The sequence below is a fragment of the Columba livia genome, chromosome 1 (genome assembly GCF_036013475.1).
Source record: "Columba livia isolate bColLiv1 breed racing homer chromosome 1, bColLiv1.pat.W.v2, whole genome shotgun sequence".
NCBI classification, from domain to species: domain Eukaryota; kingdom Metazoa; phylum Chordata; class Aves; order Columbiformes; family Columbidae; genus Columba; species Columba livia.
In genome coordinates this window covers 187,492,522-187,510,870 of record NC_088602.1, presented here as the reverse complement: position 1 = coordinate 187,510,870, position 18,349 = coordinate 187,492,522, and the positions used below count along the sequence as shown (strand labels likewise).

The 18,349-nt window shown below is 40.1% G+C and overlaps 1 protein-coding gene across 5 annotated transcripts in view; it reads right to left on the bottom strand.

Annotated features, from left to right (window-relative positions):
* PTPRZ1 (protein tyrosine phosphatase receptor type Z1) overlaps nt 1-18,349 on the bottom strand; it is a 142,486-nt gene that overhangs the window by 66,008 nt on the left and 58,129 nt on the right. For all 5 annotated transcript variants that reach the window (XM_021294919.2, XM_021294917.2, XM_021294918.2 and 2 more), the window contains exon 3: nt 187-366. In XM_021294919.2, coding sequence (XP_021150594.2) covers nt 187-366 — 180 coding nt within the window. The remainder of the gene's footprint in view (nt 1-186; nt 367-18,349) is intronic.

Sequence of the window (18,349 nt, the reverse complement as noted above, 5' to 3'; positions counted from 1 at the left end):
AGTGATTTCTCTATTATGCTTGGCTATTGTAATCACCTGTTTTATTTACTTACTGGATAAATTTAGAATGCAGAAGCTAAGGAAAAGTGAAACGAAAATGTTTCATTTCAAGTTCTTGGTTGGTTTTCCATCCTATATCACTTTTCTAACCTCACTTAACTCCAAACATGAAATCTGAATTTTTACCTGTTTTGCCAGTGTTGCGAATGAAAGTATCTTCCAAAGTTTCCTTTTCCCATCCATGGAATTTAAGTTTCTTCAGATTCACATTTACTTGAGTAAGATCTTCATCTATATTAATAGGAGATTGTTTGGCACCATTGCAAGCTGAATACTTCTTTCCCCAGTTCTTTTGGTTCAAAGTTCCTAGAAATCAAAACATTTGGGGTAAATACATTTAAAACCTAAACTGGCATCCATATATTTTTAATGTGGGAAAGTTAAGACATGGTTTGCAGTCTGTGACCAGAGTATCTGCCCTTCTTTTAGGCCTCATCTATAGCAATACTTAGCACACCTAAGCAAATGTTGGACTCCTACCGCTGCCTCCTACCTTCAACAGTTAACTAACTTTTTGGACCATTTTAGACATTATACATACATGCTTATGAAACTTGAGGAAAAGCAGAAAATAGAAGAAAAACCCTCACACACAATATACAAAAATAATAAATAAAACGAGGAAGAAAAAATGCTTTCAGGTGAAAGAAATCGGCACACAAAACACTTGGGAATTACTGCAAAACCCTCCTTTCCAAATAACTCATACAAATGCCATTAATGTTCCTTCTGCCCAATGAAGTCAGCCACCCAACAAGGTTTTTAAATAAATACAAGTAATAAGATCTTTTAAAAAATCCTTACACAGAGGGAAAAAGGTAAAGTGGTTCTACCCTGAAAAAGGAAGCAGGTTAGCGATGCTCCAGCTGGAGGGCCTGGGAAGGACCATCCAGGACACTTCGGCTGCCTCATTTGTGGCCGCTGGTGAGAGCAGGCAGGACGTCCTGTGCTGCTGCCGGGCACCTCAGGGCACAGGCAGGGGTTCGCACAGCATTTCACTGTAGCCAGCTCAGACACAGACAACACGGACACAGATAGCACATCCTTCACCAAAGACTTGATTATTTTCCAAAAAAAATGTTCAAGTACTCTACAGAACAGTGTGAGTGGTTTGCAGCTGCCCTGAGAATCTTGTTTGTATAATATAGTAGTATAAATAATAAAATATGTTGTGTATGTTTATGTGTTTGCATACATACAAATATTTTTTCCTGAAAGGGAGTTCTGGTAACACTTCAAAGGGCTAATTAAAACCAAGAGTTGACTTCACAGACCTAAGAAAATATAATTGCTTCAGTTAGATTCCCACTTATTGGTAGTCAAGAGCTAACACTAGTGCATCCAATACACACATTTGAATTCTATTAGATGTGTTGAAATGGGCCAGTGCTCATTTACAGGCTGCTGTGCTGCATCCAAGCCTGTCAGTGGAAGATTTGCTATGTTGTACCCCAGGGAAGGACAGCCCTCATATTGCACTCAGAAAATTCAGAGCAGGGAGAAGGGTTGCAACTGGCCCTGTAACCATGACAACAGGCAGTAATACAAGATGCTCACCTGGACAGCCAGCTACCTGAGCTAAATTATTCAACAAGTATCAAGTCAGGCAAGTTACCAATATCACCTCGCCACATCAGAATTACTGCAGGTCAGATGGTACATAAACCCATTTACTTCTTGTAAAGAGCAACAGAAGAAACTGTTAAGCACAACAGCCAAGCAAACCAAAATGAGTTTTGAGTCTGAATATCTCGCAGGTGGGGATTAGAGCCTTGTACCAGGCCAGAAGTTGACCCTTGGGCATGTCTACAGGGTAAGCTCCCAGCTACTCAAGTCATGCTTGTCCTGGACATTACCTGTGAGGTATAGTTTATCACCTGGGCAAATAATGCAATATCCTCATTTCTAATGTGCTTTTCATAAGAAAAGAGTGACTAATATTTCACCTGCTCTATCAAAAGCTTCCCTTAAGAAATTCTGAGCCCAAGTCAATCAACACTTGGAGACGAATCTGCTCAGGTCCTCTGTAGTGAATTTTCTAAAGAATATTGATGGCTTTTAAAACCAAGAAAGCAAATTTTATTTAAATATAAGTATAATAATTAACTTTTTAAACAGAAAAGCCTCCAAACAGGGTCAGACAGTTCAGAAATAACAATCCACAGCCTGCCCTGTGCATCCTTGCACACAGGCCCTTGTTTCCAGGTCTGCCTTCAGGCAGCTCAGTGATTTTCCAAGCCGCAGCAAACTCTTTAGAGCCCTCCCTGGCTCTTTCAAAGTCTCTGCCAGTTTGGGCCGGGCTGGCTGCCCACAGCTGTCCTGCCAAGTTAGGCTGCACTCCCTGCTTTGTGCTCTCCTTCTTTTACTCCTTCCTTTTGCCACAGCCCATGACCTCCCCAGGCTCCTGCTGTTGTCCCAAGGCAGTAGAAATCTCCTTTCTCTCTACCCTGACACACCCAGTCCCATTGCTCACCTGCAGTCTCTCCTTCAGAACATCATTACAAATCTTTTTCCACACGTATTTCACTTATGCTGCTCTTCCCACCACTAGCATCAAAACAAACTGAAAGTCACAGTGTTTTCTCTCTCCCACCACTGTACTTTGGGGCACTTTCTTTCACACTTCTCTTGATGAATACCATTATCCCATTTTGCATCTTCCCTTTAAATTCCCTACCATCCACTCTCATGTTCAATTAAAACAAATACGTTACTATTAGAGAAACTGTAATCTCCTTCCAGCTTTCATAGTTTCATATTTTGTGGTTTTGTTACATAGAATTTAAATTCTTTGACTTGGTAGTCGTTACCTGTGTCTCAGTATGTAATATAACAAATCCCTAGCATGAAGCTAATGGTAACAATGGTAAACTTAACTCATCCCAGAAGACAGTGTTGTGTCAACACCGTAATCTGTCACAATGTCCTGAGCCAGGGCAGGCAGAGTTATGTGGGATGCTGGCTGTGGGCAGCACGGTGATGCTGTGGCCCAACTGAGGAAGCTTGTTCTTTCATTTTGGGTGTGAACTTTTTGCAAGTATTGCTAGAAAGAAATGAAAAATTAGAAGGCTTGGTGAGATGGTGAACATTATTTCCTGTCCCACAGAAAGGCACCAAACCTATGAGAGAAGCTTGCTAAAAAGATTTCATAATGTTCTGCCTGCTTTTTTCTGTGTAGAAAAAATGGTAATTCAGACAAGCTATTATAACAAAAAGAGTCTCCTTTCAAAATGAACTTTCCTGTTTATCCCTTACTGAAATCTTACACCATCTATGAATCTTTATGTCCCAAAGACAGTTTTAGAACAGTGATTTTCATGTAACCACATATTGTCATACACTCACCAACAGTCGTGATAAAAAGCTGATCTATGTATATTATGTATGAAAAAGATGCAAATACTGTTTCAACTACTTTCTAGTCAACAAAGATAAAATTATTTATCATATCTGTGTGAATGCTAGCTTGAAATCAACCAAGGATAAATGAAAAGTATTTCATGGTTTCAGAGGACGAGAGAAGACTTCCAGCTACAAAAAATTAACTGAACGCTCCAAATCAATGCTCCTGCTGGCAAATCTGAATAGGTATTTGACAACATTTTATCAGTTGTCTTCTTTGTGGTCCAGCAGCTGGTGTAGCTTAAAAAGCGACATGAGCAAAGGACACCACTATTGCTTAGAACTGCAGAAGTACAAGTGATTTCAGCACTGAGGAACACAGGCAATGTGGGAGCACTTTTCTTAGGTAAAAATGATATTGAGCTCAGTAACAAGGAACAAGATCTGTGTTCATTTTGTATGTCAAGAAGAAAATCACATTTGCTTAACTACTGAGAAGTTGTAGGATTGATAAAAATCCATGGAATGAAAGTACAGGAAGTCAATGGCAGGCTCTGGTCTGAGACAGGAACACAGGGAATTCCAGGGGGAGCTGGAGTTCAGTCACGATGATCCAAATGAGCAGCAAAATACATGTTTATGCATAAATGCTGCAAACGTTGGAGAAGGCAATCGTTGTGTCTCTATTAGCAAGTAGTGCAGACCAATACGAGTGGGTTTATTGAGCAGAACAGTTGGGGTTGAGGATCAGATGTCCAGACCATGTATCTTTCAGAAGGTTTTTACCTGAGCCTAGCTCTGTTTGGTCCCATTGGGTGAACACCCATAGGCTGCTGAAGTGCATGAGGTACATTCCTGCAGCACATCTCCTGTTCTGTATCAGTTGAAATGAATCCATGTCATACACGGTGAGACAACTCTACCTTTAAAAATAAGATGGGCAAGTGGGGAGCAGCCAAGACATTTGCTTCAGAAGTCCACTCCCAATTTGAACTAAAGTGTTAACGTAAATGCATCCACTGTAGGCAGCAGGTGGTGAAACTGGTGCAGTTTACATGACTTGCAGAAAGCCAAAGTAAAATCGAAAGAACCAATGTTTTTAAACAAGAGCAGATTGTTTTACTGTAGGTGTTATAATGAAAATCATAAATCAAAGCTGTGCCAGCCATTTTGAAAAATATTTTTGAAAACGAGCTTCAAAGATGAATTCCACCAAACTGTGCTTTGGAAATCTGAGGAGAATAAAAATGTGCACAATATATCTTGAAGAGTGCACAGAGGAAGCAATGTTTGTCAAAGCTGTCAGCTCTGAAGAAGTAACTGACAATTCTCAATGAATGAAAATAAGCCTGAACACAGCAGATTACAAGTCAATGGAAGACTGCCTATACCATAACCTTTACCACTTTTGCCCAGGGCAGAATGTCCAAAGAAAATATTTCTACCCTTTCTCTCCAGGAAATGTTCAAACCCGACTCTGCTCCTCATTCTTAACCCCAGTGATCCCATCCCTGCAACGAGCATCCAATTCTCATTTTGTACTTCACTTCTATCCACTGCTGCCTGTGGAACATCTGGCCCACAAAATGCTATTGCACTTCTGCCTTTGGTAAAGATACCTGGAAGAAAGCAGAAGAGAAGAGCTGCAGAGAAGCTGTGGAGCTGAGCGGGCTGTGGTCCCACCAGCACCTTGCCAGGAGAGGGTTTTCCCAGGGTGCTCACACACCACTAACGTGCACGTCTGCTGGGCTGTAAACCTTCATCATGCTGTTTACTACCATGTATCACTACTGGCTGAAACTAATAAATAATTTATGAAAAATGGAAGATATAATTTTAAATCAGTGGAAAGCTATCTTTATAACGAAATAACTTAAAATGTAAACCTCAAATTCAATGAATGGGATTCCGAATACATGAAGCAAATACTCTGCATTTCTTCATATTGAATATGGATGTAGTCTCTGGAGAAATACCATCTTAAAAATAACGCTTTGGGCTTTACGGGATTAATAACGATGTCAGAAAATTGCATTAGTGAGCAGATATGTTTTATTTGGAAAATTCTACTTCCCAGCACTTCACTTTAGTAACTGTTGTTTTGCCATAACAGAGTTGACATTCTTAGCTTTTATTAGGATCATGTTTCTCATGAAGGGCCATACTCCTGGCATGTGCCCCCCCAGGAACTATTAGAAGCCCCAGTTTTAACGACAGTTCCAAAACCAGAATTGCTTTAAATATTGGTGAAGAAGCGATACTCCCTTCAGAAGCGTAAGCTTTGAAACACAGGGAGGTTAACATCACCACTGTTCGATTTCTCCTGTTAGATAGAAATAGAGATACAGCGTAAAACCATTTAGCTTTAGACTCTAACCAGTTACAGAGTATAAACACTGCTTCTCAAACTGGCAACAATGAGCTGTACAGAAATAATCACAGGTTGGATTCAGATTTTCCATTACTCCTACTTAATTTATTATTTCATGATTGAAATTGATGTGAATGCCAGGGTTTATGTTATATTAATAGATGAAAGACAGCAGAAAATAGAGATGGATTCTTTACTGCTACTTAATGTCTTCCTCTCCATTTTTCATCAGCTTTTGCTTTCACAATGATATCATTATTTTATAAATATAGATTGGACACACACTGGAGATGAAGGATAACCCCACTGTGTGGACTGTTAATAATGGATTTGCCTTATCAAAAATGTTCTTGACTTACCACTTTGAAGTGTTAATTGATTTCAAGGTTGTTGGTTGTTTTTAGAGCAAACACATTTTGTCTAAGATATAAGCAATCAGAAATAAGGCCATGGAAAGATATGGGTACTTATACTAGGAGAAAGTTTAAATTTAGATGTCTAATCAATACTGGTCGGAACACCAAACTGTCTGTAGAGCTATTATTTTCTTTCCTCTTTATTTCTGCTTTGCTGTTTAGATAGTGCATCAAAACTGAACGAACAGAGGAGATGGAGATAACAAACCTCAGGATGCTTCATACCATTAACAGCTACAGCATTTAGATTATTACCAACAGTTGCACAATGCAGTCTCTAGTCCTCCAAGGCAGAAGAATGATTTCAATTCACGTTCTGGATGAGTGCACTACTGGCCCAAAGAGAGAAGTACTGTCAATACTCATCTTGTGACTGTTACCGCAGTCCATATTACAAAGGCCATGACAAAACACGCTGCATTCTAGGGAAACATTCTGATCATTAAAAAAATGGAGGATTAAAGTTTTACATATTACTGAGTAAGAGACAACATTTCTGCTTCATCTTGATCTTCACTGCAAGTTTCTGTTTGCTTGTTTTGGGTGGGTTTGTTTGTTTGTTTTCCATCCAAAAGCCTAAATTAACCCCATGGGCTGTTCATAGTCAATCTCATAAAGTTATAAAAAAATTCAGATCAAAAAGCCCAGACTATAACAGGTGAAGTTACTTGTCAGGACAGAGTCACAACTACACAGAAGGAGTTTTGGCTTCCAGGTTTGGGCTTAGACCATTATTATCCCCATCTCAGTGATTTAATTGCTTGTAGGTTTTCCAAGACTGGATTGCTTGCCAGTGCCTAAGTCAAGTGTTCAAAAAAGAAATTATACTGGTTATGCTGAAGAGAGTCAGCCCACAGTGTAACTGGATGGCCACTTCAAAAAACTGCAATAGCATTTAAACCCTCAAAGCTCAACATTAATAAAGTAACTTGCAGGAGCCAAATACATTTATCCCACGGATTTTTTTTGGCACATGTACAGTGATGGAGAAATGAATGCAATACATTTTATTACTGTAGGGTGTCAAATTTCAAGTAAAGCAAACAGAATCAACAAAACATTCCAGTTGCTTTGCAACTAGATGCATTCAGGCAAGCAAAAACATCTAATTATTTTGTTTAGTGTCTTATTTGTCATTTTTGTATCTAAGTAGCAGCATGCCTGCATTGTATTGTGTATTGTGTGCATGTGCACACAAAAAAAGACAACATATACTGTATAAACACAGACAAATATGGACTTTTCCTGAGGAGAATGCCCTAAAAGACAGCACGGCACTAACCTGTCTTCAGTTGAACTCTGTTTTGTTCATCTTGTCTGTTCCTCATCTAAAATGTGTCAGACCACTTACCCCTTATTAAAATCTAACTTAGAATCTGAGTCAGGAAAATTCTGATGAAACATTTTGTTATCTTCAGAGTATCGGATCTTTCTTTCATCTTTTATTTATTTATTTGAACATAAACTTTATGCTTCCTCTCCTTCTACGGTCATTGAGACATTGTTCAACAAAAGAACCAAAAAGCGATTGAGTGAGAAAAGTGTGTTTTGTTTTGTTTTGTTACAAAAACAACAAAAAACCCCTTCATTCCAAGATGCAAGCAGAACTGGGATACATGGCACCAATTCACCTTTTGGCTAAGAAATGGGCAATGCCTTTTGGCCAGTGCTGAGGAACGTGGCCCATGACTTCATTTCACACACCCCGAAGCTGCACTTTTTTCATGCTGGATATCATAGAATTTGCTGTCCATTTTGCGTCATGGCAATGTCAAAGGCCTGTAGGACTCCTTACATGTTTTTGAGCTTTTTGGCATACAGTTTGCAAGGAAGGACAAGTACAACAGGACAATCGCAGGTTTCACCATCTGTAGCCACCCTGACCGGCAAAATAAAAGCAACAGCTTTCCAGCAGGGTGCAGCACCATCACAGTTCAGCTGTACATCCTGAAGTAAAGCTTACTCACAAACTTACAGCTACTGCACAGAGAACAAGCGGGTGTGTATTGCCTTTCTGTTGGTGAACATGTGCCTAAATGAAGCTTATGGAGGTATCTCCCTCTGCCCCATATCATGCAAGTACCATTCTATTAGAAATGTAATGGCTGCATATGACAAAAATTGTGTATCCTCAAAGCTTGCACCAATTTTAAATAGACCAAAAATGCACTTTAAAGGACCAGCAGCTGGAGCAAAGAACAAGGAAGCAATAATCCACTTCAAGTGCAGCATTTAGCATCTGTTTGACGAGTGATAGTTGATGCAGTCCCAGGAGCTAAGCACAATGAAACCCATCTTCAGCAGCAAGAATCCTAATTTTTACCAGAGTACAGATCACCATCTAAGTCTAATGAATTTCACTATGATAGTCTTTGCTTTTCACTCCTCATTACTACATGGTAGGCTCTGCTGTATTTTAGAAACTATCTTGGGTGGCAGAACCAGGCACTCAGGACAGAAACAAAATGCAACGATTAATTTTTAAAGAGTGCATGTATTTTCCTTCTTCCTGGCTTCTCAACTGATCAACAGATCTAATAATATCAGCTTTTACTGAGAAAATCAATATGGTTTCCTTTTCCCTCCTGTTGTGGTATGACTTCCCTCCTTCCCCCACTCTACTTCCCCACTTGACTTCCCCTTTCCTTCCCTCTCTCTTGGACCATTAACTGCTGATGAGCTGAGTACCACAAGGGCACTTTTTCCTGTTACCAAACACAGGCGTTATGATGTTTCTGTTACCTAGGAAAATAACTTTGTCCGTACTGGCCTATCTAAAAGAATAATACATCTCATAAAGGCCACAGTTCTAAGTTCTGATCTAAAGCCTGCTGAAGTATATAAAAAAATTACAAGTAGGTTCTCTAGGCTTTGAATCAGATCAGCTTTGCATACATAAAAAATACTACTAAACAACACTAGTGGAAGCTTGGGTGCAAAAATTCCATAAATAACCATGAAAAAAAGTTGGCATTTACCCCTGAATAACAAAAAGGCATTGTTTCAACTGTAAAGAGCAACATAAAGATCCTGAAAAGCAAGGAATAGCCAGAAATAAACCAAAGGAAGACAAATGTAAGGATAAAGAACTGGATTACATCACTGCCCAGTCAGTTCCAGCAACTGCCAGCTGAGAAATTACCCTAATGTCCAAAAGGAGATAGAAGTAATTATTTTTTTTGCTCCCCACGTTCTCATTTTTACAGAGCTTCAATTTTTATAAAATGAAGCCCCTATGTATCTCCAGAAGAACATACTATCATTGGAAAAAAATGGGATTTCTTTTCAGCATCTTTTAGCAGGATTTGGTATCTCACTTCTGGGAGAATTTCAATACATATTATGTTTGCATAATGGTAAGGATAAAAGGAGGTGATAGGCAGGAATTTGTTTTATAGCATTAAATTGAGCCATATGGATTTCTTACACAGAGCTATAGCTGTATGTGTGCTTTTCTACACAATCTTTTATCATATTTTATTTTTTATTTTAGAAAGCCAATTATAGTTCATAAAATGGCTCTTTAGCAAGGACTTTTCTGCAACAGCAAAAACTTGAATTCTCTTTCCCTTACCTCGCCCCCCAAAAAAGAAAATCCTTCAAAAAATGTCAAAAACCAACCCTATCCTAACATTCCACCAATCTTCCCGCACTAATGGTATTACTTTATTTGGACTAAGCACAATTTGTGTCATTGTTATGTTTTCATTTTTTCCACAGACTTGATAACAGATGCTTTCAGAACAGCCACAGCAATGTCATTGGATGTATATAACTCTTCCTCTGATAACACTGCATGCCAAATTTACATACTATTATGCACTTATTCTTCTTTTGAGACTATCGTATCCTCAAAAACTCTTTACCAACTCTTCCACTGAGCAAGGTTTCACCCAGCCTTGACGTGATAACAGCATTACAGAAATTACACAGACCACATTTCTTCCAAGTATTTCTTCTACAAACATGTTATGTGAATCTATTTTTTTTCCTTTGCAGATCTATAAAAAGGCCTGACCAGTTTTTAAAACCTTTCAGTATTAAGAACTTTCAAAGGCACTTTCAATGCTGAGTAGTTATTCCCAAGAGTGCGTAGCTAAAAGCTACTGAGCAGTAGGTGTAACGCACCTCAGATGGGGAACTCGCTGTCCATTAATAGCATTTACCTTCACAGCTTCTCCATTCTATCCTACAGCGGAAATGGAAAGGAGGATGGAAGCAGCATTAACTGCTACAGAAGCACACAATTAATTCAAGCATCTCCAGGCAATTGTGGTCTCAGATCTATCTCAGTCAGCCAGTAGGTTCTTGTCCCTCTCTGAGTATTGTAATGAATGTCTTGCTGCTGCTAGGAGCACTGCTTTTTATTTCCTATTATCTGAAACTAAGAATTAATTAATTGCACTGCTTGTATTGAGAAACAAATTGGAACTGTCACCTAACCTACTGCTCCTGAGCCAAAAGTTCATAGTGGGGATTCCAGTTTTCATATCAATATTGTTTTAAATTAACTAAAACCTTTTATGGCTTAGTACTTCATTTTTTTTTCTTCTTTTAATCTACGGCTAATGCACAGAATAATCAACTTCCACGGAGATTTGTGTAATCATTTTTTCTTTTTCTTTTCTCTGTGGAGAAAAAAAAAATATTTCATTTTTATGCATAGGAAGGTATAAGAGGATCACAAGAGCATGTTACTTTCTTCACATTGTTACCCAGGGATCAAATGCATAGGGTACTTTTTACCAGCTGAAAATATAGTCTTTATTTTTTTTTTTTACTAATAAACCACTCAAGGAGGAAGAGATCTAGCATACTTTCTCTCAGATGGATAAATTAAATGCATTTTTCTTGGTTCATTTATCTATTTTAAGCAGGAAGCTACTATGGCAGGAGCAAGAGGAACATGTGGTATTCCTGACACACTAACATCATCTAAACATGAAACCTCTCCCCAGGGCAGAGGAGCAGAGAGTTACGCTATCATTCACATAAAGGAAATGAACCAGTCCTCAGAGGGGTTCGGATGCACACAAGTGACTTCAGTACCAAGTAATCCCAAGTATTCAAGAATACCACCAACATGTCTGGATTTGTGGACGACTTCTGTACAAGTAGATTAAATTTTAGTGAAATTTTATCTACTGCTCTTTCTCCATTTTCCCTCATGGTAGAAAGTATCAATTTTATGAACAGGAAAAAAAAATATGCTACCCTAAACATGTTATTTTAAATGTAAATGTTATTTTGTTATGTTATTTTGAAAAACGCACTTACAATTACTGAATCACTCCAGAGTAAAAATTGTCTAACAAGAATCATCTCTGTTCAGTCTGCAAGGAACTGGACAGACATAACTAAAAAGCAAAAAACAGGTCTGCAAGCTGTTAGGACACAATCTCTCCCATACAGTCCTATTGTGCAGCTAACTGAAATGTAGTTAATCAAGCTCAAGAAACCAAGCCACTTTAGAGTTCATAGGTTCCCAAATTTTCACTAAAAGCTCCCTAAGCACTCTATCATTGCCTGTGCCCTGAGGCACTGTCAGTTTGACTAAACTGAGCAACCAAACTCAAAGCCCATTTTGGATTCACAAACCAGTCATCCCTTACCACCATTTTCCAAGGCACTGACCGAGCTGGCATGTGCCTGGTGACCCTGCCACTGTGCAGCCAACAGCACCAAGCTGAAAGCAATGCCCTGCAGCTGCGCCTCCTGCCACTGCAGCCCTCAGTACAGAAAAGACATTGACCTGCTGGAGAGGGGCCAGAGGAGGCCACAAAAGTGATCAGAGGGATGGAACATGTCTCCTGTGAGGACAGGCTGAGAGAGTCAGGGGTGTGCAGCCTGGAGAAGGCTCCAGGGAGACCTTATTGTGGCCTTTCAGTACTTAAAAGGGGCCTATAAGAAAGATGGGGACAGGCTTTTTAGAAGAGCATTTTGTGATAGCACAAGGGGTTACGGTTTTGAGCTAATGGAGGGGAGATTCAGGCTACACATGAGGAAGAAATTTTTTACAGTGAGGGTGGTGAAAAACTGGCCATTACCCAGAGAGGTGGTAGATGTCCCATCCCCGGAAACATTCCAGGCCAGGCTGGATGGGGCTCTGAGCAACCTGATCTAGTTGCAGATGTCCCTGCTCATGGCAGGGGGGTTGGACTAGATGGCCTTTGAAGGTCCCTTCCAACCCAAAATATTCTATTATTCTATGCCCTTTTTAATACAATATCCCAACAGCGAGAGCCAAGCAATGTATTTGGCAGAACAAGAATTAAATACCCTCCTCAGCCAAAAAACCCCCAAACATTACCCATATTTTGCATTTCTCATTACAAGACCTAAGAATATTGAAAAGAGAATGAGAAAAGCCACTCGTCACTCACCCCACCAGCGCTGTGATACACTGAGTCTAAAAATTCAAGAATCCTTGGGTTGTAAGAAAGCGAGGAGGGGGAAAGCTGATTTTGTAGCCCAGCAGCTGGTGCATTCAGCAGGGGAAGGGTAGGGATAACACAAATGGGCTGAGACAGGCACCTTTCTGCTAATGGGTGGATTCTGAGGCAAGTAACTCTTCCTTGCGTTGTTTAGGTGCCTAATGAATCCCAGAACTGTGAACTTCAGAGAAGACTTATGTTTCCTACAATCCCTCAGTCATCAGCACTTTTACAACTGGACTTGCTAAACCTTTGTGTGCCTCAGAACTCTGCACAGCACATTACTGCAACATAACTACCACATTTCAAATTCACACCTTAGATTATTCTACATGTAGCTTCCACTGGCACACATAAACCCCAAATCATAGTCTAATTCTTCTGTAGCATTTTTCTGGTGTTTCAATTCTCATTTGAACTAGGCCTCAGTCCCATAACCAGACCCATGTGGACAGCCAGCTCTTCTGGTCACAGAATGTGCTAATGGCCACAAAACACCTTGTATATAATGAGTCTGTTCACATAAATAGATCATATTTCTGTGGCAAATCAAACCCCACTATTATTAAAGCAATTAGAGCAAGTAATTTTTACAAATAATTACATATGATACATTCCTGGTTGTTTATATTCGGTATTCCAGCACAATGGCTAGTGTTTGCAACATGGCATTTAGCACCAAATAGCACCAGATGCTTTAAGAGATTTCTGATAGTTCCATGACTACTGACCAAAGTCTATATCAAACAATGATGTCTAATTCTTGTATTCTCAAACAAGAAACTCGGATTGCACTAAAAAAATAACAGGAAAATCAGAGAAGAAAAGCTCACCTAAGTCATACAAAGCATAAAACAACTGTTTACTGTTGTTTTTTTTTTTTTTGTTCGTTTCTGGAAGACCTTCCACATGCTTACCATGTGCACCCTACACCACAGTCTATGTATCACCATCTCCCAGCGCTCTCATTCTTGGAGGACCTGTGCATGACTTCTACCCAACCAGAGCAGCTGTGGATGACTAATGTAGGCATTAATTGCAGCTGAGGTGGAACATGTAGCAAAAGATTACAATAGTTAAAGAGCAGATACAGGGCTGGAGTTTCTAGCTAAGGCATGTAACAAAGACGAGGCATATTTGAACCCCAAGTACTGAATCTGTATCTCTTGGTATAGTTTTGAAGATATGAAAAGATTAGTCTCACTCATGAACAACTTGCACGACATTTACACAGAGATTTCAATCTGAAAAGGCTGTTCAAAAAAACCCCTGTAAGTGAATTACATGATTCTTCTGCATCAACTCGAAGACAATGAATAACATATTAGATTAGAAAAAGGTGGGAGCTCGGGGGTGGTAAATCAAGGCAAAAGCACTATGTAAATGAAAGTTTCTGAGAAAATGCAGTGACAGCTTCTTGCATATGTAATTGGGAACTCTTTTTAAAATAATTTCTCTCTGCTGTAGGCAGCAACAACCTTTCCCTTCACGAGAATCAGTTTTATCTTGGAATAATACCCAGAATCTCTTGTTTCTAGTACAGCCTACACCCCTATGGGGAAACATCAAATCCAGAAGACTCAGTGAGTGGAGTTTCCATGGAATTGTTTCTGCAAAGAAAACATGTTTTTGACTTCACAGAAAATACTGTCAGTCTGTGGCTGTGAGTCACAGGAGATCTGTTGAAAATTATTTTTTTTTTTCTATATTGCCTCTTCACTTTTGCTAATATCCTGTCACACCGTAGTTCTTATAAATAATTCCTTGACTGGTGGTTGTCTTAGAAACTCTTATTCTGTGGACACTTGCCATAGAAACTTGTATTGAGACTCGCACACCCTTGTCATCTCTTAGCTTACTATGTTCCTGTATTTCCTTCCTTCTCCAGTTTAGTAATGAACTGTCTTTTGTGTGAGACTCTTAGAACCACAGAACGGTTGAGGGTGGAAGTGACGTCTGGAGGTCATTTTCCAACCCCGCCTATTCAAACAAGGTCACCTACAGCTGGTTGCCCAGGACCATGTTTAGACAGCTTTTGAGTATCTCCAAGGATGGAGACTACATCACAGCTTCCCTGGGCAACCTGTGCCAGTGCTTAGTCACTCCCATAGGTAAAAACTGTTTCCTGATGTTCAGAGGGAACCTCCTGTGCCCATCACCTACACTTGACCCTCTCCAATACATCCATGTCTCTCTTGTACTGAGGAGCACAGAACAGCACTCCATGTGTGGCCTCATCAGGGCTGAGGAGAGCGTAAGAATCACCTCCCTTGAACTGCTGGCTATACTACTCCAAATGCAGCTATGGTTACCCTTAACTTTTTTTTTTTCTCCCCCCTGCAAGGGCACATTATATATACTGAATATGAGGAGAAACTTCTTTACTTTGAGGGTGTCAGAGCACTGGAACAGGCTGCCCGGAGAGCTTGTGGAGTCTCCTTCTCTGGAGACATTCAAAACCTGCCTGGACACATTCCTGTGCAATCTGATCTGGGTGAACCTGCTTTAGCAGGTGGGTTGGACTAGATGGTCTCCAGACATCCCTTCCAACACCAGCCATTCTGTGATTCTATGATTGGCTCATGCTCAGCTGTGTGTTCACCAGGACTCCCAGGTCCTTCTGTGCAAAGCTGCTTTCCAGCTGGTTGGCCCCCAGCATAGGCATTCCTGGGGTTGTTCTTCCCCAGATGCAAGATTATGCACTTTCCCCTGTGGAACTTCATGAGGTTCCTGTCAGCCCATTTCTCCAGCCTGCTGAAGTCCCTCAGCACTCCTTCCAGTTTTATAACATAAGCAAACTTGCAGAGGGTACACTTTGCCCCATCATCTAGTCACTGATGAAGATATACAGTAATACTATTTTCCCATTATGCTGGAGCTTGTAAAGAAAAAATAATGGACTTGTGAAGCCAAATCAGAAAGAAACCTCTTCCCCAGAGCTGCATAACCTATACCAGAGCTGAGAGCTCGCAGGGCATTACAAGTGTTCTCCATGGCCAGCCTGGGGACCCCATCTGATTTCTGGGATCCACAAAACCCGGGAATGAGTTGTACATACTACTCCACAGGTTGGAAAATTATATTCCATGACCACACTGGCAATGCCAGTAAGTGGAGCCTGAAGAGGGCTGTCCTTGACAGTCTCTGTGCTGTCAACCTGTAATCTCACTGCCAAACACTGAGGGACACTGTGAGAGACTCATGATACCAGCATTCAGTCTCACATCAAGCAAGGATCTGGTTGACAATTGTGCCCTTGTCTCACTTCTCAGCTGAGTAGAATTTAATTAAAACACATTTCCTGAGAACATCTGATCACTTTTCAAATAATCCCCAGCTTGCAAGCACAAAGTTTCTGTGGCTGAGGGACGAACTAAGGGAGCTTTGCTCCCTGCCCTTGCACACTCGTCTTCCTGTGCCATTTGACTTGACTGCAGCTGTATATCTACATAAACTTCATATCTACATACCCTTCATATTAGGTATGACGAGTCCCTGGTCCGTATGAAGCAGAGCTCACTGAACGACTGTAAAGCATGATCTTGTCTTTAATTTGGTACATAACTTAATTCAGTATTAGGACAAACTCTTAGTTGCATAGAAGAAATATTGCCATTGCACATACCACAATGTCTCCCTTGTTAATGCTGCTGCTGATTGCTAAAAATTTGGCAGTCGCATTTCTCCAGATGTGCTACTTAAATGGCCATTTAGGATGGAGAATTTCCATCCTCTGCCTTATACAGTTTTATAGTCCTCATCCTTGTACATACTGAGCATTCGATGCATAAATATATAAGATCTTACTCTATTTTAATGAGTTTGAAAACAAAATGTTTCTTTACAAATATTGCAGGAAAACAAACTGACATCAGCAGTAGAGTGCTGTCTCTTTCGTATCTAGCCAGAACTGAAATGGTGGTAGCTGACATTGAAAAAAATTTACCAATTTTCAGCTGCGTTGGTCTAATGAGTGCTTAAGGGATAACTTATGAGGGAGCTAAAGAAAGGCAGAATTTGCATTCAAGAAGGGTGATTAGTCGTCGGTTCCTGCGAAGCATTAACTTGACAGCCATGCACAAGTCAACAGTATTTTTGTTGTCTCCTCACTACTGGAGGTATTGTTTCAAAGAGGGTCATCGTTTTGCAAGCCTGGCATCTACTTTCATTGTTTAAAAATCTTACAAGACCCCCATTAGAATAATGGGTCCTGACACAGATTTCCTAATTTGCTGTATGATATAACTACTGTGGACAACTCTAATCATACTCCAACTGCTGTTTTAGAAAGAGGTTTTTAAAAAAATGCTCCATTGATGTGAGATGTAATCTGCATCTATGATGGTATAAACAACATGTCCTGTGGGATTACAGTGTTAATATTTTATTAATAACTCCTTGTACAGCCTCCTACATGAACTGTGGAATGTAAAAACAACGTTCATTGAAGCAGAGAATGAAAAATAAGAAATGGATATATAAATAACCTTTAAGAAACATTGGAGCCATTTCAACATTTCATAAAATGTGTTTATGCTTAAGATTTTGGCTCTTAAACTCCAGCTTTGCTGCCCTGCACAGAGTTTAAAGGATGCTTGCTGCCAACTTGAAACCTGGTCCGTCATTTTCAAGAAATCGGATTACTTGGTTTGAGCGATCACTTTGAGGTCTGGCAATCACATTTCGTATTTTTAAAGGATCTTTTCTCCTGAGCATCCAAACAAAAAGCGGAAATGGAATGTTTGCCTTCAAACAAAATGGAGACTGAGGGGAAAGGCACTGAAGTTTTTGGCCATCTCCGTGGCAGTGCATGGGCTTAATCCAATACACCTGATGTAACTGGTGAAACACACCACACAGCTGATGGTGAAAGGACTGGCAGGGGGAGCTCCAGTGTTCATAAATCAAGTGTCTTTCCCTCTTCACTGGCTATATTGAAGGCAAACAGCTTTCAAAGGGCAGTCCAATCTGCCCAGTTCTATTGGTTCTCTTGTAATGGTGAGAATGGTGAGAGCACGGGTGAGGAAGCAGTGACTACAATTCTTGGGTTTACTATTCCTGAAGAAGCTATGCCAAGACATTAGGAAAATGCCTAACCAGTAAACGAGAGGAGCATCCACCTTTTCCAAAAAGGCTGGGCTGCTGTGGCCTCTGAGCAGCAAAAGACCTCAACTCTCAAGAGGACCAGAAGCCTGACTGTCCACATAGACGTTATGGCATTTGTTGGAGGGGAAGGATGGCAAGGGAACAGCCTGACATCTGGTCTCTTTTTCTGGGTCTGGTTTTTGCCTTTTATTCAGAGACAATCTAATTTGAGAGGTGAGGAAGCTGCATCTGGAACCTCAATTCCAGTGAGCTGCACTAATTTGCAGGAAAATTACACCATACTGCAGGAACAAGAAAGGAGCCGTAGGAGATTATAGAGGGTAGATACAGTTCACATAGTAGCCTACAATGTTGGAGTCTGTAAGCTGCAGACTTTGGAGTGTGTAAGATGGAGAGTGCAAAGAGGTAAAAAGAAATTTGAATATATTTCAAATGCACTTTATAATGGAAAAGTATTCTTTGATGGTATATTTAGTTTCACTTTAACTAATTAATAGCAGTGGATGCTTCCTTTGAAAACAACAAAAAAGTGATACTTGAGCCTGATGAACATGATACAATACACTTATGGAGAAATATACAGCTCTGTTCCTCATATACACCAACACTTCTGTGTTCTG